The sequence below is a fragment of the Hemitrygon akajei genome, chromosome 5 (genome assembly GCF_048418815.1).
Source record: "Hemitrygon akajei chromosome 5, sHemAka1.3, whole genome shotgun sequence".
Classification (NCBI taxonomy): Eukaryota; Metazoa; Chordata; class Chondrichthyes; order Myliobatiformes; family Dasyatidae; genus Hemitrygon; species Hemitrygon akajei.
In genome coordinates, this window is record NC_133128.1 from 126329250 (window position 1) to 126356854 (window position 27605).

Sequence of the window (27605 nt, forward strand, 5' to 3'; positions counted from 1 at the left end):
AAATCAATCGAACTTCTCTCCTACATACTGCAACCCTCGATTTTTTTTATCATCCATGTGCCTATCTAAGAGTTTCTTAAACGTCCCTAATGTATCTGCACTCCACACGCCACCACTCTCTGTGTAAGGAACTTTCCTCTAACATACCCCTCCCCCCATACTTTCCTCCTTAAATCATGACCCCTGATGTTAACCATTTTCACCCTCTGGTGCTATTTGGGGGCTGTTGATGGGAATGTGGTGGAAATAAAATGTGCCTAGTGTAGGGTAGCATCAGTATAAATGGGTGGTTGATTTGGGCTGATCAGCAAGCTGAAGCTATTGTTTCCGTGTTGTATGATTTGATGACTTGCCTGCTCTAGTCGTAGGTGACTCCGCATCACTGATGCGGTTGCCTTCCTCTCCTCTGATGTGGCCCAGAAAGTCACAGCAAACAGATCAGGGGCAGTAAATACCAGTCAGCTAAACCACATCCCCTGAGGCAATGAGAAAGTTTTTGTCCTGTTAGATAGGTCAGGGTGTATTAGGGGACAAAATTCTTGAAGTCCAAATCTGGACAGGACATGGTAGAGGAAGCTTTATAATAATGTGGGTAATGATTCCTTCAAGAGAGGACTGGATCTATCTGCTTAATTAACACACCCAAAATACCGCAGGAGCTCAGCAGGCCGGGCAGCATCTATGGAAAAGAGTGAACAGTCGCCCTTTAGGGCCGAGACCCTTCATCAGGACTGGACGTTGACTGTTTACTCTTTCCCACAGATGCTGCCTGGCCTGCTGAGTTCCTCCAGTATTTTGTGTGTATTACTTTGATTTCCAGCATCTGCAGATTTTCTCTTGTTTGTGGACCTATCTGTTGTTGAGGCAGGTTTTAGACGCTGGGTATTCAGAAACAGACACGATTCCTGCCTACATTTCCAGCCGCATGATGAGTCTGAGAGGAAATAGCCATTTGTAAATAGGCCTGGGTTTTCTCCACTTTTTTCCAGGAGAGAATTTGGGAGGGATCAGTCAGCACAGTAGCCTAGCAGTCAGCACATCGCTTTACAGCAAACTACTGTAAGATCAGGGTTCAGTTCCTGCTGCTGTCTGTAAGGAGTTTGTAAATTTTCTCTGTGACCGTGTGGGTTTCCTCCTACGTTCCAAAGATGTACTGACTAAGCTCAGTGAGTTGTGGGCATACTACGTTTGTGGGCTATCCTCCAGTACAAACCTTGTCATCCTCACAATCGACACCTTTTGCTGAATATTTTGACGTACATGTGACATACAAAGCTAATCTTTAATCTTTATGTGCGCATTGTGGAAAACAATAACTCCCAATTATATGTTCATTGTCTATGTATTTATTGTACATACTGACGACAGGGGCTCAGGTCGCAAGTTAACAGCAATTCATGAAGATCAATCTGATCTGCACAGACGTTACCGGAAATAGACACATTCTCTTGGTCCCATCTGCCCCTTGTTCACCCTCGCTGTACCTGAAAGCTAGCATGGTTTTCTTCTTAATAACACACACAAAATGCTGGAGGAACTCGGCAGGTCAGGCAGTATCTGTGTTAAGGAATAAAGAGTTGATGTTTCTGGTCGAGACTCTTCATTTGGACTGGAAAGGAAGGGGGACGGAACCAGAATAAATAGGAGACGAGAGAGGAAGGAGTGCAAGCTGGAAGGTGATGGGTGAAGCCAGGTGAGGGGGGAAGGTTGGTGGGTTGGGGAGGGGGGATAAAGTGGGATGCTGAAGATGATAGGTAGAAAAGGTAAAGGGCCAAAGAAGGAATGTGATAGGAGAGGAGAGTGGACCATGGAAGAAAGGGAAGGAGGAGGGGCACCAGAGGGAGATGTTGGGCAGGTGAGGAGAAGAGAAGAGGTAAGAGGGGAGCCAGAGTGGGGAATTGATAAGACGGAAAGAGGAATAAATTTCCAGAGGTCAGAGAAATCCATGTACATGCCATCAGGTTGAAAGCTATCCAATTGGAATATGAGGCAGCACTCCTCCAACCTGAGAGTGGCCTCATCATTGTAGAAGAGGACACTATGACTTTCTTCCTATTTCTGACAAAGGCTCTTGGACCTTTCGTACTAAGTCTATTTCTCTCCACAAATACCATCGGATCTGCTGACCATTTCCACATTTTCTACTTTTATTTCAGACATTCAGCATCTGTGGTTATTATTTGTACTTAAAATGTAAATGGAATATTGGAATTAGAATGTAAATGAAATTTCTCTAACTTTCGTCAAGTTCTAACCCCTCTCTGATCTTGTCTTTTCATTCTCCGTTCTGGCTCTCCTCTTACCCTTTCCCTTCTCCTCACCTGCCCAACACCTCTCTCCAGTGTCCCTCCTCCTTCTCTTTCTCCCATGGTCCAGGTGCCTCTCCTAATAGATTCCTTCTTTGGCCCCTTACCTTTTCCACCTATCACCTCCCATCTTCTCACTTCCTTCCTCCTCCCCCTACCCACCTATTCCCCCCCCCCCCCCGGGTTCACCTATCGCCTTCTAACTTGTTCTCATTCCCCTCCATCCCCCCACCTTTTTTTATTCTGGGTTCTTCCCCCTTCCTTCCCAGTCCTGATGAAGAGTCTCCACCAGAAATGTCAATTCTTTATTCCTTACCATAGATGCTGCCTGACCTGCTGAGTTCCTCCAGCATTTTGTGTGTGTAAATGGAACATTGACCTTTCTTTCAAAGGAGTTGAGGTACAGGGTCTACAGTATGGAAACGTCTCCTTCACCAACCAAGTTCATGCCAACCATCATTTAACTTATAATTAAATAAATGGTCACTTAACTTATCCTATATTAATTTCATTTATTTATTCTTGACGTTCCTGTAAACTCCTCCCAGATTCTTCCCCTCATCTATGCGGGGTGGGGGTGGGGGAGAGCAATTTACAGCGACCAATTAACTGAACAACTGGGGGGGTGGGGGGTTGTGTGTGTGTGTGTGTGTGTGTGTGTGTGTGTGTGTGTGTGTGTGTGTGTGTGTGTGTGTGTGTGTGTGTGTGTGTGTGTGTGTGTGTGTGTGTGTGTGTGTGTGTGCTGGAAATCCAAAGCTCACGCAATCTCGGGTAGAACATGTAGAACATGTAGGCTCCACATGGACAGCGCCCGAGATCAGCATCGAACCCACGTCTCTGGCGCGGTGATCCAGCAGCTCTACAGCTGCATTACTGTGCTGCCCTCTCCTAAGATATGAATTGTCATTGCTGTTGTCCAAGGTGCTACTGAGGCGACAGTACTGTGAGCAATGTTGGTTTCCCTGTTTATGGAAAGATATTGTTTCATCTGAGGCAGTTTAGAGAAGTTTCACTAGGAAGATCTCCAATTTGGAAGGCTTGTTCCACAAGGAAGGGTCCTATAGACTGGAAATCTGCTTGTTGAAGTTACACTCAATAGTCACTTAATTAGCTACCTCCTGTACATAATAAAAAACTAAATGAGTGTATGTTCATGGTCTTCTGTTGCTGTAGCCCATCCACTTCAAGGTTTGACACGTTGTGCATTCAGAGATGTTCACTGATGTAATGTGTGGTTATTTGAATTACTAAACAAACTCTGCTAGATCTTAAATGTGAGGAGATTCTGCAGATGCTAGAAATCCACAGTAACACATATAAAATGCTGGAGGAACTCAGTAGGTCAGGCAGCATTCACAGTAGGGGTTCCCAACCTGGGGGTACACAGATCCCTCAGTTAATAGCATAAGAAAGGTTGGGAACCCCTGATCTATGGAAAGGAATAAATAATTGGCATTTCAGGCTGAAACTCTTCCTTTTTTGTTCTAGATTTGAACTTTTGTTATAGACCTTCGTCTGACCCCACTTGGAGTACTGTGTTCAGTTCTGGTCACCTCACTACAGGAAGGATGTGGATATTATAGAGAGAGTGCAGAGGAGATTTATGAGGATGTTGCCTGGATTGGGGAGCGTGCCTTATGAGAATAGGTTGAGTGAACTCAGCCTTTTCTCCTTGTAGCAATGGGATGAGAGATGACCTGATAGAGTTGTATGGGATACTGAGGGGCATTGATCGTGTGGATAGCCTGAGGTTTTCTCCCAGGGCTGAAATGGCTAACATGAGGGGGCATAGTTTTAAGGTGCTTGGAAATAGATACAAAAAAAAAGTAACGGGTAAGTGTTCCATGCGGAGAGTGGTGGGTGTGTGGAGTGCGCTGCTGGTGGTGGTGGTAGAAGCAGATACAATAAGGTCTTTTGGGAACCACTTAGATGGGTTCATGGAGCTTAGAAAAATAGAGGTTTATGTGCTAGGAAAATTCTAGGCAGTTTCTAGAGTAGGTTACATGGTCAGCACAACATTGTGGGCCAAAGGGCCTATAACGTGCTGTAAATTCTATGTTCTAAGTCACCTTCCTGTCAGCTTGAACCAGTCTGGCCATTCTCCTCTGACCCCTCTCACTAACAAGGCGATTTTGCCCACAGAACTGTCACTCACTTGATTTTCTTTTGTTTATCACACCATTCTCTATAAACTCCAGAGCCTGTTGTGTCTGAAAATCCCAGAGGTTTCTGAAATACTCAAACCACCCTGTCTGGCACCATCAATCATTCCACAGTCAAAGTCACTTGGGTCACATTTCTTCCACATTCTGATATTTGCTCTGAACAACAACTGAACATCTTGACCATGTCTGCATGTTTTTTTTAATGCATTGAATTACTGCCACATGATTGCCGATTAGGTATATGCATTAATGAGCAGGCGTAATTAATGAAGTGGCCACAGAGTGTAGAAGAACGAAAAGCGAGCTTGCTAAAACATGCAGAGTTCTTGGGAGCTGCAGAGAGTAAATGTGGAGAAGGTGCTTCTTCTAACGGAGAGTGCAGAATCAGTCACTATGGTCTCAGGATAAAATGCACCCAGTTCAGACTGAGATGAAAATCTCTCTTATACTGTACAACTTCAGAATTATTTGCCACAGGGATCCATAGGTTATTTAAGGCTTTCTAGTCAATAAGTAAAAATCAAATAGATTATAAGTAAGGATTTCTAGTCAATAAGTGAAGTGAGGGTTATGGAAAACATGGACTTGAGGGATGTTGTATTAACCATGATTCTGCTGAATGGTGGAGTTGGCTCGGGGACCAGATAGCCTACTCCTCGTCTACATCTTGTGGATCCTATAAATGGATCTGGAATCATTGATCAGCATGGACTAGATCCAGAGTATTCACTGTATTCCCCTCTCAAACGCCCCACAAAGAGCACTCAGAACAGGAATGATGCAAGTTATGTGCGAAAGGAAGATGTGCCCCCTAAACTGACCCTATGAGGTGCTTTCAAAAATGTTTGATTTTGAATGCGACTGGTAACCTGTTTTATTAGCATGTATGCATTTAGATTTTGATGTAGTTTTGCAAGGTGGTGAGCTGCTGAGATTCCACGCAGCCAGGCTGACTTGCCATTAAATCTGGTTCTATTTCTCTCTTCCCGTTCGGGGTTGGATTTGTGAGGCAGCACTCTGCAAACAGTACAAGGAAATCCGAGGCATTCAGGTAAACCCAAAGATCTGTTTATTCTTAGTGCATGGGATAATCAATGCAAATTTACAGTCCTGATGATCAGAACATGTAGAACATCATGTCTAAAATTTGCAATTAACATGCAATGACACCAACGACAAATTGGTTGGAGGAAAGAGCATATAATTTAGACGCATCCAAAAATAGTGGTGGACAAAGCCCTTGTTGGATTAGGTTCATGTGTCTTTGAAGGCCCCGTAGTCTTGGAGTTGGTCTTCATGACTTTCCTTCTCTGTCCATTTTGAGGACGCTGTAGTGGAATCTCTTGCGCTCGCTGGGTAAGGACGTGTTCACGATGCCAGATTATCAGAGAAATTCCCTCTGCACAGCGTCTTTTGTGCTAGGCAGGCGTGTCACTCACCAGGTAACGTATACCTCAGGGGTGGTGACTATCACTTAGCGGTGAGCATCAGTATCCTGCTCATTAAAAATGTCACAACAAGAGGACCATTTCCAAACAAATATACTGCACAATCATTCCGGTATTTACAGAAAGCTAATGCTTTATATAGTTTTGAAGGATTAAAAAAACTTCTCAGGTTTTGTTATGATACTTGTAGCTATATACACATGCACATTGTCTGAAGAACTAGGGAAATCTAAAGGGGAGTATGAATTCACTGACATGATTATAGACACATGCTATTATAGATTATAGAAAGCCCTGCATGCTAAAGCACTCATTCCATGTGCATGCAAGATATCACACAAATGATGGATATATTAACACAGTTTTAATCTGAAGACAAGCAGAACACAATCTCCTCCTGATTGCAATCTGATGAGAGCTTATCAGCTTAAAAACACTGCTTCTCTCTCCACAGACGCTGCCTGACCAGCTGAGTGTTTCCAGCATTGTCTGTCCGTATGTAAGGTTTTCAGTATCTACATATCTAGCATTCGCTGTTATGTTCTTGTACCAGAGTCTATATCTGGGTGTACCATCCTACGAACAGGAGTGGGAGTGGACCACCAGGCCCCTTAAGCAGGCTCCACCATTCAAAATGATAGTGGCTGATCTGTGCTGGCCTCAGTTCCTTCTATGTACCAGAAACCCAGAACCCTCAGATCCTCAGTCTTTCAAATACCGTAGTTATCCACGTTCACATTAAGTACACCTAATGATTTGCCCTCCAGATCTCTAGGGCTTCACCAGTAGGGCAGCAGCCATGTTTTGATATACCACACAAGGTTTATGAGGGTGGCGCCTGGATTAGAGGGCATGTGCGGTAAGGAGAGACTGGACAAACGAGGGTTGTTTTCTCTGGAGCGGCAGAGGCTGAGGGGTGACCCAGTAGAAGTTTTGTAAGATTAGGGAAGGCATAGATGGTAACCTTCTCTCACAGTCGAAGCATCTAATAATGGAAAGCATGCATTTAAGGTGAGAAGGTGTAAGCTGAGAGGACCTGTGTGGGGCACTGTTTTGTTTATGCTGAGAGCGGTTCATGCCTGGAATGTGCTGTTCGGCTTTGTGGTGGAGGCAAATGTGACAGAGGTTCATAGAGAAGCACATGAAAGTGCTTGGAATGGCAGGATATGGACGTTGTGTTGGCAGAAGGGATGTAAGTGCTTGTTTAATTGGGTCAGATAGCATTGTGGGCATAAGGACTCGCTCCTGTGCAGTTCTATGATCCAGTTGTCTTCATGGGAATATATTTCAGTTGTTTCTTTCTACTTTAACTGTATCTCTTAAAAGTGTTGGCTTCTATTAGGTTCATTTCTGCAGGAGGCTAGAGTCCTGTGGTTGATTATCCTTTATCAGGATCTCAAGTCGGTTGGACCACAGTAGGAAATGGGCCACTCAAATTGGTGTGTGGTTACAGCAGAACCAAAAGGATTTTGATGTTGGTGTTTCTGAGTATTCATTGTGCTGCATTAGGGTATCCTTTAAATGGTGAACAATTTTAGGAGAAAAGGCCTTGGAAATGTCAAGTACGCAGTTTGTGAAGTACCATAAAACAGATACAGAATCCAATGCAGCATTATTGCTCTTGAGCTGAAGGGCTGGAACGCAAAGGTGGGGGGATTCACCCCGGGAACCGAGGGAAGGTACTGAGGCAGAATATTAGCTACAACTTCAACAAATGGTACGGCACCCTCAAACAACTCCTTCCTGCCTTCGATAGTGCTCGTCCATAAAACTCTGCGCACTCTCAGCCCCAGACACAGTTCCTAAAGAGGCGTGCATTGGGCTTGGTGTGGCTGCAGCATAGATTGGTTAAATGGCATGGAGGGGCTTTACAGAAACAACGGGGACTCCTCTGATTTCAGGATGTGCGAGAAAGGGAAGGAAGGAGAGATGGAAGAAGGCAAAAACAATCTCTTTCTCACCTGTGCAGGAACTGGGTGGAGAAATCCTCCTCCCACCAGGTCACTGCCAGATGCTGGAATGACACGTGGAGGAAAGGACACAAAAAGGGGACGCGGAAAGAAGCAGAATAAAGTCAGATAATCATCTTCTTGCAACATGGCTACCACACCAACGTGTACAGACACTTGTACCAAGAAAATCCCCATCAGCCTCTGCTGCTCCAGAGAAAACAGGCAGGAGTTTGTTAGAGTGCAGGATGTGGGAGGGTCTGGTGTGAGCTTAGCCTCTGACAGGTTGTGCCCATTCTCCCTCCTCAAGTGTGATGGAGCCTTAGCTGGGATTACGCTGCGCCTTGGTCTCCTTGCTCGATCCCAACCAACTTTTTAGCAGGCGCTGAGAGAGTTAAACTAGCAGTGTTTGATTTCCCTTAGTTTTGTTATCATGGTGAGAGACAGGGAGGAAGCAGAAGGAAGTGTTTCATCAGGGACGCTGCTCAGGTCTCTTCAGGAGAAGTCTCAGAAACATTCCTGGTTGGTGCTTCACATGGCATTTGGCTTATGTGCGATTGACTGCAATTTTCGTTTTCTACCAGAGGCGTGAATGGGAGGTTCCATATTTACATATTCATTGTTCTGATCCTCTTGGTCTTTTCTCGTTATCTAGAGAAAGAGGGAAACATTAAAGACTCCGTAAATGTGGGTGGCTCCCTTTCCTTGACAGCCCTTCAAACCCAAGTGGCAGATGACTAGCAGGTTCCCACCATCACCTGGCTGCTCTTAACTGTCTCTCTACACCTAAAACAAGTTTGAGCTCACTGCCCGGACAGGAGACGAGGAGCCCAGATTGTGATTAAGAGGTACAAGAGACTGCTGATGCTGACTGCAATCTGCTACCACGTGTTGTGATTGAACAGGCTGCAGAGAGGTGCTCACATTCACAAGGGCTTCTGAGCCGCCTGACCGTTCAGTTATGACAGGCTCCATTTACCTTCCTGAGTTCCATAGCCTGGTAGCTTAACCCTGTCGATGTCAGCCCTGAAAGCCCAGTGAGCCCCCAGTATCCCAGAGCTTTGAGGAACAAAACGTCAGGACGTCTGCTCCACTTTCATGGGCAAGATGCTTCTCGACATTCCCTGCTCAATGCCCAATTCAAAGGTGACAGATCTCCACCCCCCCCCCCCCGCCCCCGCAGTTGCATCTTCCCACCAGGCGAAGCTTTGTCTGTTCCTGTCCTGGACTCGTTCACCAGAGGAGATGGTTCTCTATCAAACCCTGGCAACATACACAGTGGCCATTTTATGTTGTTTGAGTTATTGCTGCCTTCCTGACAGCTTGAACCAGTCTGGCCCATCTTCTCTGGCCTCTTTCATTAACAAGGTGTTTTCACCCAGAAATCTGCCACAGACTGGAGGTTTTTCTCTCTTTCTCACACCACGTTCTGTAAACTCTAGAAACTGTCATGCATGATAATCCCAGAAGGTCTGCAGTTTCTGAGATACTCAAGCCCCCTTGCTTGGCACTGACAATCATTCAACGGTCAAAATCACCATTCTGCTGTTTGGTCTGAGCAATAACTGAACCTCCTGACCACATCCGTATGCTTTTCTGCATTGAATTGCGGCCACATGATTGGCTGATCAGTTATTTGCATTAATTAGCAGGTGCATAGGTGTACCTAATACAGTGGCCAGTGAGTGTATGTGACTACATTATGCAAACGATCCTCAATAAGCAAGAAGGAACACAAGGCTTCATAATTCAACCTTTTCAGCCCTGAACCCTAAATATTATTCTGGCTTGCCCAGCTGAGACAAGTACTGGCAGAGAGCCGTTTCTGATTAGCTATAGCTGAGCTCTCAAACCTCTTAACTTCCCTGTGTCCCCTGATTTTCTAGAGTCCTGAAAGGTCTTTGAACAGTGAACAATGCCGGCAAGCTGCCAGGTTATGAACAAAGGGGGTGTCTCCCATACAAGAGATAAATTGTACACTAAACCCCCCTCCTACCCCACCACCTCACATATCAGGATGAGTCTCCCAAATTTATATTCTTCAGTTCTTGTGAAGATAACAGATGTTGGAGATCATGGGACAATTTGCTTCATAATGTTGAGCAGACAGAGAGGGCAGGGGGAGGAGGGAGGGACAAAAAGCCAGAATTAAGCACGGATACTATTCCTGGGAATCTGGTGGTATTCCTCGTCTATCCCAGTCTGAAGGTGAGAGTAAATGAAGGGAGAGTCAGCGGTGAGCTGGCAAAAGGGGTTGGTTATTATGTTGGTGAACTGGTAACCTAGAGAATGACAGTTAAGATCCCAGCAGGGCATTGGAGCTTTGGAATTCCATGAATGGAAATTCTGGGAATCAGACGCTAGCACTAGTTAGTCGTTGGCCCAGGATGTCCAGTCACCCATTATAATCAAGGGGTTCTGTCTTCCTGACCTGAATTCTGGGGAACAGACTTGTCTAACTGGTCGGGGATGGAAGCTGGTTTGAAATTAAAGTATGGGGCTTTGAGCCATCCTCTACGGCTTAACAAGCCACTTGGTCCTGGTGGTTTGGGAAGCAACCCTTAGGACATCTTCAGAGGGGGAGTCTGGCTCACTGAACTGTGGCAGGACGAGGGTGGTGGGGGGTGTGGTGGTTGTGGGGGAGACTGTAGCGCTAGGTCACGTGTGGCTCAGACGTACTTGCCTTGCCTTGGGCCTGTCTCCCAGCGCTGGCCATTCCACGTAGCAGTAGCGGGTTCGTCAAAATTGTGAATCAGTTCACATTTCATGTCAACCGCCTCCTTCATCCCGAGAATGCACGCAGTGGCGCCAAGAGGCTGTGGGGGGGGAATCGAACACAGAGCGGAGAAACAGGTTAGCGCGGGGGAAACCAGTGGAGAGGCAGAGAGCAGCGGGTTGTGGGAGGAGGGATGTGCCGGGGAGGGAGGGGACTGCCTCAGGAATCTTATAGTTTCATTTTCTGGTATTCACGCTCCGCTCTGCTTGTGCTGAGGGGTCTCCATTGGACTTGGATGGATGGCCTTGAGAGTGAGCACATTTGTTCTCGGACCGACTGTGGACTGGCAGGGGAATGGTGAGTGCAGAACTATTAAACTGATACAGGATGGTTGCCCTCTCCTCTCTGCACCTCCCAAGTTTTTCCTCTGGAAAGCTGGCGTTGAAAATGCGGGGGGCATGAGAAATACCAGAGCTGGACCTACTTCAGTGTTCATGTGTGTGAGCGTATGTCTTTGCAGATGTTTATGCATCTATGTGCTTATCTTTCTGTGTCTGTGAAAATGCACGTGTGTCTGTGTTTGAATGCCTGTGTTAATGTGTGTGTCTCTGTGATAATGGGTGTGGGTCTGTGTTTATGTGCCTCTGTCTCTGTGTGTCCATATCTGTGTGCATGCACCTGTGCATGCGCGTGTGTGTGTGCGTGTGTGTGTGTGCGTGCGTGTGTGTGTGTGTGCGTGTGTGTGCATGTGTGTGTGCGTGCGCGCGTGTGTGTGCATGTGTGTGTGTGCATGTGTGTGTGCGTGTGCGTGCGCGCGTGTGTGTGCATGTGTGTGTGTGTGTGTGTGCGTGCGCGCGCGCGTGTGTGTGTGCGTGTGTGTGTGCGTGCGCGCGTGTGTGTGCATGTGTGTGTGTGTGCGCGTGCGTGTGTGTGTGTGCGTGCGCGCGTGTGTGTGCATGTGTGTGTGTGTGTGCGTGCGTGTGTGTGTGTGTGCGTGCGCGCGCGCGTGTGTGTGTGCGTGTGTGTGTGTGTGTGCGTACGCGCATGTGTGTGCATGCGTGTGTGTGTGTGTGTGCACGTGTGTGTGCATGTGTGTGTGTGCGCGTGCGTGTTTGTGTGTGTGTGTGTGCGCGCGTGCGTGTTTGTGTGTGTGTGTGTGTGTGTGTGTGTGTGTGTGTGTGTGTGTGTGTGTGTATGCGTGTATGTGTGTGTAGCCTGCAGTGGGGCACGAGAGGGGTTGGTTCTAACGCCAGTGGTTCCAATAGCTGACAGCATCCTCCTGTCCACAAACATCTCACCCTCCAGGCCTCTGTTACCCTAGTGCTCACCTTCATCGTATCTGTTGTATGTTGCAGGTGAATTCAGAATTAGTCCATTGTGACCAGAGCCGTGTCCCTTGGAATTTCAGGTCCGGGGGTGGGGGGAAGGGGGTGTGGGGGATGGCTAAGAATTCAGTGCATTTGGAGTTACTTCTCCACATTAAGCCTCCCCAGTTTTATCACTGTGTTTTTCTCTTTTTCTGGACAGCAGCCCACCGATGACTATTCCACCTCCCTTAAGCAGCCTGTAAGACCCATCTTTACAGGGTGAAGTGAACAGCGCTAGACTCGGGAGACTCTGATGTGCTTTTGAGCCGGAATCAGCCGGTCATTACACTCAGAGGACACTTTATTAGCTACACCTGCTCGTTAATGCAAACATCAGCCAATCACGTGGCAGCAACTCAGTGCACAAAAGCATGCAGACATGGTCAAGAGGTTCAGATGCTGTTCAGTCTAAACATCGGAATGGGGAAGAAGTGAGATCTGATCTAAGTGACTTTGACCACGGAATGGTGCCAGACAGGATGGCTTGAGAAAATGCTGACCTCCTCAGATTTTCGTGTATAACAATCTCTACAGTTTGCAGAGGTTGGTGTGAAAAACAAAATAAAACTTCCAGAGAAAGGCTCGGAGGAGGTCGATGGTGGACCAACGGCCTTATAGGTGAACTCCAAAGTTGTGCATTGGACAGTTTCATGAGAATGGGTCCTTGTTCTTTTTTGTTTTCTTTACTAACCCTGTAGTCAAATTGAGAATTATAAAGCTCAATTGTTTAATCGCATATTGTACACTGTTTGTTATTTTGTGGTATTGATTTGAAACAGGGGACACATCACGCAGCATCCCCCCAAACAAGATTTCTTAAGTTTGGCCGGGCTGGAGGGGGCTATCATCCCCTATATTAAGCCGCTAACCAAAGTGAGAGTTACAGTAGCAACATAACTTCCAGCTCATTTACAACTGGGAACTCAGACTAGAGTCATCATGAACGACAGCCTTCATTCATTACCTCAGGACTGACATGCAGTATCCTGTACTGGTTAATGTGTTTTTGAATGACTTGGCTCAGTAACTTGCAGAGATCTCCATAATACATGCACATTATTCTCTAACCCATTAACGAGTGTTTAATAACCGGAACACCACAACCAATCACCTGTATGCGATAATAAATTAATTGTGCTGATTAAGAGTACACATTGAATCTGTACTCGTTAACCTGTGCTGCACAAAATTCAATAACCTTATTAATTTTGAGATACAGCCTGGAATAGGCCCTTCCAACCCAACGAGCCATGCCAGCAACCCACCTATTTAACACTATCCCAGTCACAGGACAATTTACAATGACAAATTAACCTACTAACTGGTACGCCTATGGACTGTGGAAGGAGGCGGAGCACCCAGGGGGCCAGAGGGAGAACGTACAAACTCCTTACAGACGGTGCAGGAATTGAATGATGAACTCTGGAATGTGCTGGGCCGTGATAGCGTTGCACTAACCACTTAAACTACTGGGGTATTGTGTGCTTAGTAATCAGCACCTAGAACTGACAAGCTGTGCACACTTCTGTATTTGATCATGTGTAACTACTTTAGGACCTAAGTTATAGAGGAAGGTTGAGCAGGTTGGGACTTCATTCCGTGGAGTGTAGAAGAATGAAGGGAGATTTGACAGAGCTCTGCTCAAGTGTGAGGGTTTCAGATAGGTAAATGCAAGCAAGCTTTTCCTGCTGAGGTTGGGCGAGACCAGGACCAGGGGTCATAGGTTAAGAGTGAAAGATTTAAGCGGGAACTTCTTCACCCAGGAAGTGATGTGAGTGTGGGACGAGCTGCCGGTGGGAGTGGTGGATATGGGTTCAAATGCAACATGGAAGAGAAGTTTTGATAAGTACTTGGACAGGAGGGCTACGGTCCAGGTGTGTGTCAATGGGGCTAGGTAGAATAGTTTGGCTTGGACTAGATGGGCTGAAGGGCCTGTTGGCTGTGCTGTAGGGTTCTAGTACTCTGTTTGCAGTTTGTCTAAGTAAACCCAGTGCTAGCAGTGCTCCAGTTCCCACCAGTCCTTACCCAGTGCAGGTAGCTGATGACGACACTGTACAGCAGGAGGAGTACCGTGAGCCCCAGGAAGATCAGAGAGGCCTGAGTGAGTTGAGGACACCGCTTCGGAGTTGGTTCTGGAAGGGAAAAAATGAACACAGGGCATTGCTTAGACACCCACCTCCATAAAACAGCGAGCGCAGGGTCGGTTCAGAAGCCGTAGATGCTCAGGGAATAGGGAAAGATTTTGGGGTCAGGAAAACACTGATGCGGTTTCGGTGCCAGTGTCTATCAGCGTTTTCACAAGAGATTCTGCAGATGCTGGAAATTGTCAAAGTCAAAGTAAATTTATTATCAAATTACTGTATATGTCACCAGATACTACCCTGAGATTCAATTTCTTGCAGGCATTTACAGGAAAGTAAAAAATACCATAGATGTATGAAATCTATACATAGATAAAGACTGGTAAGCAATGTGCAAAAGAAGTTAAATTGTGCAAATGAAAAAGAATTATGTGTGTGTGTGTCTATACACAATACATATATATATATTTACATATGTGTGTATATATATATATATATTTGTACGGTATATATATTTTTGCACACATATACTGTATATAATACTATGAATATGAACTGGAGAGTCCTTGAAAGTGAGTCTGTAGGTTGTGGAAACATTGAACAAATCCCACAAATTACTGGAGGAGCTTGGCAGGTCAGGCAGAGGCTTTTCCTCCTCTCTGCTCTCTCTGCAGCTGCCCAGGCAGATCTGCACAAGCTGTAAGAATACTTCTGTGTGGCTGCATCAGGTTGTGTGTGGATCCCAGGTATGTGGGCACCAAGTACCACTACGTGCCCAGGTTCTACCTGTCGCTCTGGCTACGAAGGATGGGTCTGGCCCCTTTCCCGCGCAACACCCCAGTCAGCTGGTCGTCGCCGCCATACCTGTCCTTCGTAGAGAAGTTCTTTCAGGTCAACGCCTTTGACCACAGGGCCATCAGGCAGTGGTCAGCATGTAAGGTCCTGCAGGCACTGCAGGAGAAGGACGAGATGGACACAGTGGGGTGGTTCCCTGAGCAGTCCGTCCAGTTCATCTGGCCAAATGCCTCATCGCCAGACCTCACCAACAGGCACCAAGACCTCGCCTGGCTGGCGGTGCGAGGGGTCCTCCCAGTCCGATCCCTCCTGTACGCCCGGAACATCATCTCCACACCCCTCTGCCCACGGGAGGACTGCAGAGAGGAGGAGTCGGTGACCCACCTCTTTGCACACTGTGGGTTTGCGGAGAAGGTGTGGAGGAGGATGGAAGAGGCTGTGTCGAGGTTCATCCCCAGCAGCTGCGTGACAGAGGACTCTCTGATCTACGGGCTGTTCCCAGGGACGCACACTGAGACCAACATCCGGTGCTGCTGGCAGATCATCAACTCGGTGAAAGACGCTCTTTGGTCGGCCCGAAACCTGATGGTCTACCAGCACATGGAGATGTCTGTGAGGGAATGGTGCCGACTGGCACATTCTCGGCTGCGGGAGTACGTGCTGAGGGACGCACTCAAACTCGGTGCAGCCACCGCAAGGGACCAGTGGGGAAGGACCACGGTCTAGGGTTCTTCTCCCGGGGGAGTTGAGGGGTAGGGGGGCACGGTGTATACCCCTCAACAAGTGTATGTAAATATGAAGTAACAGAGTGCCACGTGGGTGGCTAAAGTGTGGAAATGTAAAGGAAACATTTGTAAAGGACTGAGAGTCATTGAATGGTTTATTGTACCTAAAGTTAGTTTTGAATAAAGTATATTTTGTTTAATAAAAAAAAATACTTCTTACAGTTGAGCCCAGTGGCTGTAGGAATGCAGGTGGCGGTTTGCTCTGACAGGCAGCTGATTCTAGTGTTGTCGCTGGTGTGTGGTTGAGCAGGAGTGGAGCAGTGCTAACGTGAGCAGATCCACACCTGCTCAAGGGGAAATAGGCCTTCTCAGCAAACTAGCTTTGAACCTGATGGAAACATTTCAAATCATGAAGGTCTATACTAGATTAAATAATGTTTTGTAATGTTTTTATAGGACATAGAAAGGGGCCTCAGCATTCTCATCGGCCTTGTTCTCAGCCCTCGACATCTGGTGGACAGGTTGATGAGCCCTGTCTGAGCCACGTCGTGTGATCTGCTGTGCACAATCAGCAGCTTGATGGAGTTTGATTCAGGACGTAGAACATTGCAGCACAATACAGGCTTTTTGGCCCACAATGCTGTGCCAACCTTCTAGCCTACTCTAAAATCAATCTAACCCTCCGATATAGCCCTGCAGTTTTCTATCATCCATTGCCCCTGATGTGTCTGCCTGTAGCATCACCCCTTGCAGGGCATTCCTTGCACCCACCACTCTCTGTGTAAAGAACTTATCTCTGACTTCCCCACTATACTTTCCTCCGATCACTTTAAAATTATGCCCCCTGGTATTAGCCACCCCCCCCGCCCCCCGCTCACAGGCTTGGAAAAAGTCCAGTATATGGCTATCCACTGTACCTAATATTATAATCTGAAACACCTTTATCAAGTTGCTTCACTCCAAAGGGAAAAGCCCTAGCTTGCTCAGCTTAGCTTCATCTCTCTAGTCCAGGCAACATTCTGGCAAATCTCCTCTGCGCCCTCTCTAAAGCTTCCACATCCTTCCTGCAATAAAGGAAGAAGTTGATGAAGAGAAAAAAAACCTGGGAGCCAGTGGAAAGGAAATGAGGGAGCATGGCCAGGGGGATGGTATTGCCAGAGTCCACATGGTGAGCCAGTGTTCTGCATTGCCATTTCTCTTCCTGGTGAGAAGTACAATAGGTTATGGGAAGCTTAGAAATTACAGGAGCAGACTGCTGGGGCAGTGAGAACAGGGCTATTGGAAACGTCAGATCTCAGCCCCAACAGTGAAGGACAGAGTGCAGGTAAAGCATACTACTGTCTCAAAGAAAAGATTACTTCAGCCCAGCCTCATTTCCCTTCCTCCTCTTAGACCATAAGACATAGGAGCAGGATTAGGCAATTTGGATTATCATTCCATCATGGCTGAGTTATTATCCCTCTCAACCTCATTATCCTGCCTTCTGCCCACAACCTGTGATGTCCTTACTAATGAAGAACCCATCAACCTCCACTTTAAATGTACCTAGTGACACCCTCCACAGCCGACTGTGGAAATGAATTCCACACACTCACTTTTCCCTAGCTAAAGAAATTCATCCTCATCTCCGTTCTAAAGGGATGTCCTTGTATTCTGAGATTGTGCCACCTTGTCCCAGACTCCCCCACTATAGGAAACATCTTCTCCACATTCATTCTATCTAGATCTTTCAATATTTAGTAGGTTTCAATTAGATCCCCCTTCATTCTTCTAAATTCCAGTGAGTATAGGCACAGAGACATCAAACGGTCCTCATAGAAACCCTTTCATTCCTGAGATAATCTCGTAAACCTTCACTTGACCCCCCTCCAATGCTAGCACAAAACTGCTTACATTACTCCAAGTGTGATCTGACCAAAGCCTTTAAAGCCTCATTGTGTAACAACCTTTTTTTTATCTTTTACTTTCTCTCTAGCATGCTCTATTTCTCTCTCCACTGTGTCTCTGGCCTGATCCCTGCTTTTCATTGTCTTTTTATCCTTCAGCCTTTGTCTTTGACCCCATCAAACCAACTTTCCTCTGGAAATAGGTCTCATAAGCTCTTTGAACAGAGCCCTACTGTACCTAGGCTGAGGGAAAATTTGAGAATTGGTCTCCACGTACTAGTCATTTAATCACCCTGCTCCCCATGCCCTATCATAGCCCTTTCCTTTCATTCTTGCTCAAAAGCTAACACTTGGGGTTTGCGCTCAGGCCACGGGTTCGTTCTCAGCTTTTCTACAGACTCACCAATCACGTCTGGCTTGATGAAAATCCAGGTCCCGTTCCCGACATCCACTGTGTAGGGAAATGGATGCATTTTCTCCACTTGGCAGAAGTACCAGCCATTGTCAGACCTGTTCATGCCAATGAATTTTATCACTATGCTGCCTTCATTTGGCTGAATCTCACAGTGTGCAGCACCTCTGCACTCGAAGGACAGCATGCTCTTGTTAAAATAGCCATCGCAGACTTCATTTCCTTTCGCCGGCTTTTCTTTGTAAATGGTGACCCGGAATGACTCGCCTTTCTTGTCTCCTGTGATGTTGTACTTGCACTGAAGGGTGACGTTGTGCTTTTCAACAATGAGTTCTCTGGGCTGAGAAACTTTCATTGCTAGTGCTGGTGCAGAGGGTGAGGTTGTTGGAGAAAGGGAAACAAAAGCACAACTTAACGTTAATTAAAAGTGGTCACTAAACACTGAAGGTGATATTGCACACCAGCCCAAGGAGTGTCATTCAAAATCAGTTGTCAGTGAGAAACTAGTGTTTGTGGTTTCAAATTCTTGGGCATGCACATTGTACACAACCTCTCATCCAAAACACAATCAAGAAAGCTCACCAATGCCTCTATTTTCCGAGGAAGCTGAAGAGAGCAAGACTTCGCACATTGATACTCGCATCACAGGTGGTGACGAGAGGCCGTACAGGAGTGAGATATGCCAACTGGAGGAATGGTACCACAGCGACAACCTGGCACTGAATGTCAGTAAGACAAAAGGGCTGAATGTAGACTTCAGGAAGGGTAAGACAAGGGAACACAAAACAATCCTCATAGAGGGATCAGAAGTGGAGAGAGTGAGCAATTTCAAATTCCTGGGTGTCAATATCACTGAGGATTTAACCTGGTCCCAATATATTGATGCAGCTAAAAAGAAGGCAAGACAGTGGCTATATTTCACTAGGAATTTGAGGAAATTTGGTTTGTCACCTAAAACACTCAAAAACTTTGACAGGTGTACCATGGGGAGGTTTCTGACTAGCTGCATCACCATCTGGTATTGGGGGTGGGGATGCTACTGCACAGGATCATAAGAAGCTACAGAAAGATGTAAAATCAGTCAGTTCCATCATGGGCACTAGCCTGCATAGTATCTAAGATATCTTCAAGGAGCGGTGCCTCAGGAAGGCAGCATCCATTATTAAGGGCCTCCATGCTGTGTCTAATCTGTGCTGTCTTTGCCCTGGGAATGTGTGACGGGACAGTGTAGAGTAGGGGTTCCCAACCTGGGGTTCCCTCTGGGCCAAGCTCCTTGCCTGCAGTCTGAGTGACCGTCTAATCTAACCTTTCTCAAAGCTTTTGCCCTGGAGGAACCTTGAAATAATTTTCAAGTCTCAGGGAACACTTGTGTAAAAATTATTATATTGAGAGCTCACGGTACGTTAGCACGATCAGCAAGTTGTTGATATAATAACCCAAAAATAATTGTCAATGCTCTTTTGAGTAGAGAATGAATTTTTAGCCAAGCTTTCTGATAAAAAAAACTGATAGATAAGCTTAACTTACCTTGAATTACTTGAAATTAATCTCTTTCTTACCCTTTCATAAATTTTTAAAACTTATGAAAGGGAAACACAATGAATTTCTGTTAAATAACTGGCTTAAACCAAAATGGGTTTTAATTTTTCTAAAGGTAGGCTTGGTAGATTTAATTTAAATAAAGACTGTAAATTGAGTTTAATTAATGCTATTTACAACATGAAAATTTATTGGCAATGTTGAATACTGTAGTAATGTTACAAAAAACCATAAGCCAAAGCAATATGAATAAAAATTTAGCCTAAGACTCAATTTTATATAAGACTTTGAAAAAACAATTTCTTACTAAGTGATATGATCTGGTTCAAATACTGCATTCTGGGTCAAATTTGAGATAAGCACACATGGGTTTCACCTTCAACTGAAATGAGCCGATTTCTATCCTTGCTTTTGATGCTTGTTAAACAAGAGAAAGCTTGCTCACACATGTAAGAAGTTGAAAACTGCAGCAAAATATTCATTGTTTTCCCAGGAATGGCAGGATACTCTTCTTTCACAGAAATACAGAACTCGTCCAGGGGCAGATCAGTAAATCTCATTGGGAGGGAGAGGGTGACATCACAGCCCGAGTTGGGTGAGTCCATTTAATGCTTGTAGAACTCACTTCACGCTCCTCGTTAGCCTACCGTCCTCCCCTCCGTGCAATACAGCACACACCTATTATCAACAGCCTCTCCTATTTCACGTCAAAAACTGAGAATGGACGGTCCCACTGCAGACTGTCATATTGGGCTGAGAGACCTAATGAGATTGCTAATGGGGCAGCTCGGTCACTGCCCACCATGGCGAGCGCTAGGGTTCCACGGAACCCTGGTTGAGAAACCCTGGTCTAATTAATGTTACTCACATCAAACCGGCACTTTGGGAAAATCCAACCGGACCAGCCCAAGTCAAAAGCAAACTGCCTGCCATAGTCTACCTTCTGATGGGCCTTGCTTTGCCACTTCCTTCATGTTTTAAATGTTTTAATATGAAATGTTAGCTACACCTCTCTCCAAAAATGCTCGGTATTTAACAGCAAATTTTGCTTCTTATTTCAGATTAAAGATGTAGCAAGTTTTAAAACAAGGTGTAGAGAGGAGGGGCAAGAAGAGGAGAGCGTGTCAGAGGACTGCAGTGGGTGGAGGACTTAAGTAGCAGAATGGTTGAAGGTGTAAGCTACAGTGGGGTTGGTACTGGGCCATTAAAGGAGGCAAGTGATGGGCCCAGAGCAGTTCAAAGGAGGTGGTAGATGGGAGCACAGTCTACCCCCCCCCCATGAGTGCAAGGACTGTTAGAGGGTAGACTGTGACAAGCCGATCGGCTTCACCTTGGGTCAGAAAGTTAATGGGAATGAGGGAAGATGATGACAGATTATCAAAGAGAGAGTAGTGGGATAGTGATCTGATCAAGTGTTAGTTACTTCAGAGAACTGGATTTCCTGCAGCTACTGTCCGCTGACACAGAGACCAACAACAAGTAACGAGCTGTGTGTGGACAGACTGATCCTCATTGTATTGATCACTGCTTGGTAACTTTTTGAGATTGGGACGTTACCGGCAGCGTTTGATGTAGAAGATGTGGCAACAGTTTGAACTGTTGCAGTGCTGCTGGTGAAAATGCTCCCTGCCTCCGCATGTTCAAAAGTAGGCCAGTAAACCACACAGGTGAGATAGTGGTCAAGGCAAGTCACACAGATGGATTAAATTAGCAACGTTCGGGGTACAAGCACTCCGGTAAAGGATGGACATGCACCACTAACAGGGCCGCTGGGGAAGTTGTAAAGTCAGCTGCAACAATAGACTGGGGGACGTATTTCTGAGACAGAGAGCCGTGTGATGAAGGGCAGCCTGCAAGTGGTGGTTTCCCATGTCTAATGATCTGATCTGTATGAACAGTATGCATGTCAAACTTTTCACTGTATCTTGGGGCATGTGACAATAATAAACCAATGCCAAGGTCTCTGTCCTCCATGTCCCTGTTGTGGTGAAGGTTGCGAGTCGGGGAGATGCTGTCTGAGTAGCAAGGATGCATTTTGCAGACAGTGCACATTGTTGGCATTAATAGAAACATAGAAACATAGAAAACCTACAGCACAATACAGGCCCTTCGGCCCACAAAGCTGTGCTGAACATGTCCTTACCTTAGAAATTAACTAGGGTCACCCATAGCCCTCTATTTTTCTGCGCTCCATGTTCCTATCTAGGAGTCTCTAAAAAGATCCTATCGTATCCGCCTCCACCACCGCTGCCGGCAGCCCATTCCACGCACTCACCACACTCTGCATAAAAAACTTACCCCTGACATCTCCTCTATACCTCCATCCAAGCACCTTAAAACTGTGCCCTCTCGTGCTAGCCATTTCAGCCCTGGGGAAAAGCCTCTGACTATTCATATGATCAATGTCTCTCATCATCTTGTACACCTCTATCAGGTCACCTCTCATCCTGCGTCACTCCTAATCATATTTTGCCTCTCCAAATGTTCATAAATCCTGACTCTCAGGATCTTTCCCATCAACTTGCCAACCACTGAAGTAAGACTCACTGGTCTATAATTTCCTGGACTATCTCTACTCCCCTTCTTGAATAAGGGGACAACATCTGCAACTCTCCAATCCTCCGGAACCTCTCCCATCCTAATTGATGATGCAAAGATCATAGCCAGAGGCTCAACAATCTCCTCCCTCACTTCCCACAGTAGCCGAGTTCACTCAACCTATTCTCATAAGGCATGCTCCCCAATCCAGGCAACATCCTTGTAAATCTCCTCTGCACCCTTTCTATGGTTTCCACATCCTTCCTGTAGTGAAGTGACCAGAACTGAGCACAGTACTCCAAGTGGGGGCCTGACCAGGGTCCTATATAGATGCAACATTACCTCTCGGCTCCTAAACTCAATCTCACAATTGATGAAGGCCAAAGCCCCTACATTTGCATTCAATGTTCACATTATGGGCTCCAACATGCCTGCACATGGTCCATATCCCTCAAATCCCTGCCTGCTCATGTACCTGTCTAAATACCTCATTAACATTGCTATCATAGCTGCTAACATCACTTCCCCAACAGTGTGTTGCCTCTCTCTATGTAAAAACAATGCTTAATAAATCTCCCTTCACCCTCTCACATTAAGGTTTTGACCTCTGGTATTTGACATTTCTACTCTGGTGTGTGACTTTTCACTGATTCAGTTGTTTCTTTGTATTTTCTGTGAAGATGAACCTCAGCGTAGTATATGGTGACGTATATGTGCTTTGATAATATATTTACTTTGAACTTTGAAAGAGACTCTGACTATCTATCCTATCTATGCTACAAATGCTTATAAATAGTTTCCCCTTAGCCTCTAACACTGCAGAGAAAACAATTCAAATTTGACCAACCTCTTCTCATAACTAGTAAGCTGTAATCCAGGTGATATAGAAACATAGAAAACCTACAGAACAATACAGGCCCTTCGGCCCACAATGCTGTGCTAAACAAGTACTTACTTTAGAAATTACCTAGGCTTACCCATGGCCCTCTATTTTTCTGAGCTCCATGTATCTATCCAGGAGTCTCTTAAAATACCCTATTGTATCCGCCTCCAGCGGCAGCCCATTCCACACACTCACCACTCTCTGCGTAAAAAACTTACTCCTGACATCTCCTCTGTACCTACTTCCAAGCACCTTAAAACTGTGTCCTCTTGTGCTAGCCATTTCAGCCCTGGGAAAAAGCCACTGACTATCCACATGATCAATGCCTCTCATTATCTTATGCACCTCTATCAGGTCACCTCTCATCCTCCGTCACTCCAAGGAGAAAAGGCTAAGTTCACTCAACCTAAAAGGAATATGAAAACGAGGAGATAATGCTGAAGCTTTGTAAGACACTGATCAGGTGGCATTTGAGATCCATCTTCTCCTGGTAGCCATGAAGCAAAGGAAAACCATGGGAGTCGTTCAAAGAGAAACATCAAACCCATTCCCCCGCACAAAAAAGAATGGCAATGTGATTGTCAACCCCCCCAATCCCCCTCCCCTGCACAAAATGCAACGAGAACATTGACCCTCAAATCCCCTCCCCTGAACAAGAAAAACCTAACAAACTGCAACCAGATGTCAACCCAAACCCCACCCCTTGCAATAAAAACATGCGAAAGAACGGTATCTTGGTAAACATCTTCTGTACTTTTTCCAAAGCCTCTGTAACCTTCCTGTAATGAGGTGACCCGACTGCACACAATGTTCCAAATATAGCCTATTGAAAGCTTTATATAGCTGCAACATGATTTCTGGAGCTTTATACTCAACCCCCTGACTGATGACGACAGTTATGTCTTATCTCTCCTTTGCCACCATATCTATGTGTGTTGTCACTTTTAGAGAGCTATATACATTCACCCATGATTCCTTTGTACATCAGTCCTCCTACAGTTCCCACCAGTCACCTAGTTAAAAGGAAGATACAAAGATCTCTTTGAGACCCCAGCCATCTCCTTTCTTGCCTCTCTTACTTGGGATCATCAGGCCCTTAAAATTCATCTACCTTCTGTTCTTCAAAAGCCTCAAATCCACCATTGCCAACATGCCGTAGAGCATCAGCATACCCCTCTCTGATCTCAATATCCTCCATGCCTTTCACCTTGGTGAAACACTCACTTAATACCAGGCCCACTTCCTCTGGCTCTAGACAGAAATTATCTGCTTCCTCCTTGAGTGGTGCTACCTTCTCCTTAGTTGCCCCCCTACTTTTAATGTATGTACGAGGCCCAGGTTTTGCCTCTTCAAAGTAATCTCCACTCTGATAGTAATTGCATACATTGGAGCAGGTTATTCACTTAACGAGATAGATTGCAGTTAAACTTTATGTAATTCTGTAGAGCTACATTTTCTCCCATCATCTGTGATACTCCAGTTGATAGAAATGGCTCAGTGGTAGGCATTGAAGAGGAAGGTCTGTGCAATGTACTTTAGTGAGATATCAAACCAAAGATTCCATTGCATTTTTCTCTCATCCTACAAACTAGACATCTATGGGACATATCCTGACTGGAACCCAACTTAGTTACGGGCAATCCAAAGCAAATCAAAACTAGATTGAAACAGCCAATCCTAACCAGAAGGAGCCAGGTACAATCTGAACCCAACCTGATCAAAATAACCCTTAATTAGGACTCATCTATGGAAAAGAGTACAGTCAACATTTTGGGCCGAGACCCTTCATCAGATGTTGCCTGGCCTGCTGAGTTCCTCCAGTATCTGGATTTCCATTATCAGCTGATTTTCTCTTGTTTGTGACTCAATCAAACTAAATAGATTTGTTTAGTTTGGTCTAATCCAGACTAGATCATACCATAGCCGATCTAAACCAGAGTGAACCAAGGCCAGTCTGAAACCAAACTGAACCAATGCACATATCCAGGTCCTGCTGGCCTCAGTCAGATAACTAGGTCATAACAAAACAAATGCCGAGCCTTACAGTTTTACTTCACAAAGAGCATGCCGGAGCTAATTTGGACCAGACATAAGGATTTATTCCAAAACTTGCAGTTAGGATACCTTGGGCTTGAGTCGGGTTACCAGGTACTGCAACAAACTGCTGATTTCCAATTTTTTTGGGGGGGATGCTCTATAACTGCTCATGACTTACTGGGCTCTTTGGTCAGTTGATCCTATTGGAATGTGCTTGTACCCAAGGTCAGAGAGCAGTTTCCCATTCATGTGACTGTGAACAAGGTCTGCCAATATTCCCCATCTGGGAGCTTCCTTGGGAGAAGGTGCTCCGGGATATCCATGGGATTGCATCCAGGCAGGGATTCAAGCCTTCCAGGAGAGGAGGGAAGAAGATGGATGTGATGGTGTGATGTAGGCCATTGCCTAAGCACAGCGGGTTTGCAGAGGGGAGGGAGGAACCTCTCGGTGTATCAGCGATTCCAGTGCTCAGCCCACATTTCCAACACCTTGAACCAAGATCTAAAGCTTCCACAGAACCACTTATAATCATAGATAATTTCTCAAACTTTACACTGACATTATCCAAGGATATTTTTAGAAACATGATAGGCGTGGATAAGTTTCATCAGCTTCCACTGAGCTCCCCAATTACCTCACACATTCCTGTTCCTGTCAATGCCTTTAGATAGATGTCAGCCATTTCCCAGTGCTCATAGGTTGCTGACTTGCTCCTGGGAATTGAATGCAAATCGATGTTGTTATTGCAAACTTGAGTAGCTCTCTTTTGGATAAGTTGTTTGTCTTCTTGGATGGATGTATAAGACCCAAAAGATCGGAAAGGGGATTGTCCAGTTGTGCTGGTCAATACTCATCTCTCAGCCAATATTAGAAGTACTGGTTACTTATCACATTGCTATTTGCTAACTTGGGCACACTGACTGCCCTAATGCAATGTGATTCCATCGACTGTAAAGTGAATTTGGATATCCGGAATTTATGAAAGCTGCTGAAGGGATGCAATCCTTGGGCTTTACGGAGTGGCAAGTGGAGAAATAGGTTAATGCCTTTAAGAAACAGCACAATTTTGACTTCTGCTCATATTTGATGTGCACAACAGCAAATATTTCTTGAGAACCATTTGGACCAAGACTCTCAAAGTGCTGAGATTGATTGGTAAATTATCGAAAATGCAGTGTAGGAGATCCAATGCTAACTCTCAATTTGGACTATTGTTCAAATCAAGTGTTTTTGCCCTTTCCACTTATTTCTGGACCATTTACTTTTCCCAGTATATTTTAGTTCCAAAAGTGTGAAATCTCTCCCTCAATGACCATTTGTGGTACATATCCCAATGACAGGCGCAAAAAATGTTTATCACTTTTCCTCATGGATTAGCTTCCTAGTTACCAATCACCATCTGATCAATACAGCCCTATGTTACTTACCATCTCAAAACCGTCCAGATATTTGAAGTACTCCATTAACTTTTCCTTAACCTACATTGCTTTCTTTCCTCAGCCCAATATCTTATGCATACAACTAACCTTGGAGCATCTTGCCATTTTCAGATAAGGCCGGGCAAATTCGTTACAGCCTCACTACTACTTCAATAAAGGGCCATGCTTCATGTCCCTACAGTGATTAGAACATCTGTCTTTTCCCAGTCCCGATGAAGGGTCTTAGCCCAAAACACTGACTCTTTACTCCTCTCTGTAGATGCTGCCTGACCTGCTTATTTCCTCCAACATTTTATGCATGTTACTCTGAATTTCAAGCATCTGCAGAATCCCTTGTGTTTATGTCTTTTCCGAGCACCTTGTAATAGCTGGAAATGCTCTATTTGAATATTCTGATTCTAATATAACTTCTGAAACAGCCCAATCCCGCGAGGGCCATTCAACATCTCATGTGATTACCACTACCCCTGACACAGTAGCACTTACTCAGTACTGCACTTGGGAGCATCTGCCCTGGACTATGGGCTCAGATCTGTAGAAGGAAATTAGATGCCGTAATTCAGGCAAATACCTCTGCGTCACATCCCACTGTTTTCTGATGAGGACGCAGAAGAACTCCTTTATTTCACCTTCCGGTTAGCAAATATCACCGACAAGGCCAATCCTTAATTGGCTTTATGAATATGGGACGACATACCACCCAGCTGAGTCAGCACCGATAAGGCCTGATTACGTCCTGCCAGGAGACTGTCCAAGCCCATATGAGCCCAGCCCGATTGTTCACAGAGAAAAGAAGCACATGGCAGAGTGTAGGAAATCTGAATGCGCACCATTCCCAAAATGGACGAGGTGCCTGACCTCTGCAGAGTACATCCTCAGAGGAGACTAAAGAAGAGCTAAAATTACCTGGGGCCTTCAGGATAGTTAGAAGGCAGATGAGCAAAGTAGCCGGCTGATACAGGTCCTTCATGATGCTGGTGCTGTGTTGTTCTCTGGGTGGAGTGACACTGGGTGAAGTATTGCACCTTCACACCCTTACAAAAACCTGGCAGCTGACAGGATGTGGTCTTTCAGGGCTGCTTTGTCCTAGATTTCAGCAGCATGGGGGAGGCTGACGCAGGATATTTCAATTCAAAAGGTCTGAAAAATAGCATGTTGTGCAAATCAACACTTCCTCTTCTGTAAATCTGGATTTTTGACTGATTTTTGAAGGGCCCAAGTTGGAAGGTATAACTGTTGTAACGTGTGCACTTATATGTATAAAGCATGGGAGAAGAATTAGGCCATTTGGCCCATTGAGTCTGTTCTGCCATTCCGCC

General features: G+C 45.6%; 1 protein-coding gene across 3 annotated transcripts; it reads right to left on the bottom strand.

The window, feature by feature from the left end:
- Nucleotides 1–5523: 5523 nt before the first annotated feature.
- Nucleotides 5524–27282, bottom strand: LOC140728161 (cytotoxic T-lymphocyte protein 4-like). 3 transcript variants are annotated; one of them, XM_073046419.1, is made up of 5 exons: nt 27193–27282; nt 17842–18213; nt 13977–14083; nt 10552–10684; nt 5524–8519 (listed from the first exon to the last, which is right to left on the bottom strand). In XM_073046419.1, the coding sequence occupies exons 1-5, from the start codon at nt 27254–27256 to the stop codon at nt 8485–8487; spliced, it is 711 nt and encodes a 236-aa protein (XP_072902520.1). In that variant the 5' UTR covers nt 27257–27282; the 3' UTR covers nt 5524–8484. The 3 variants fall into 3 exon arrangements, with proteins under 3 accessions (XP_072902520.1, XP_072902521.1, XP_072902522.1); XM_073046420.1 differs by having other exon boundaries at nt 10548–10684; XM_073046421.1 differs by lacking the exon at nt 10552–10684.
- Nucleotides 27283–27605: the final 323 nt, after the last annotated feature.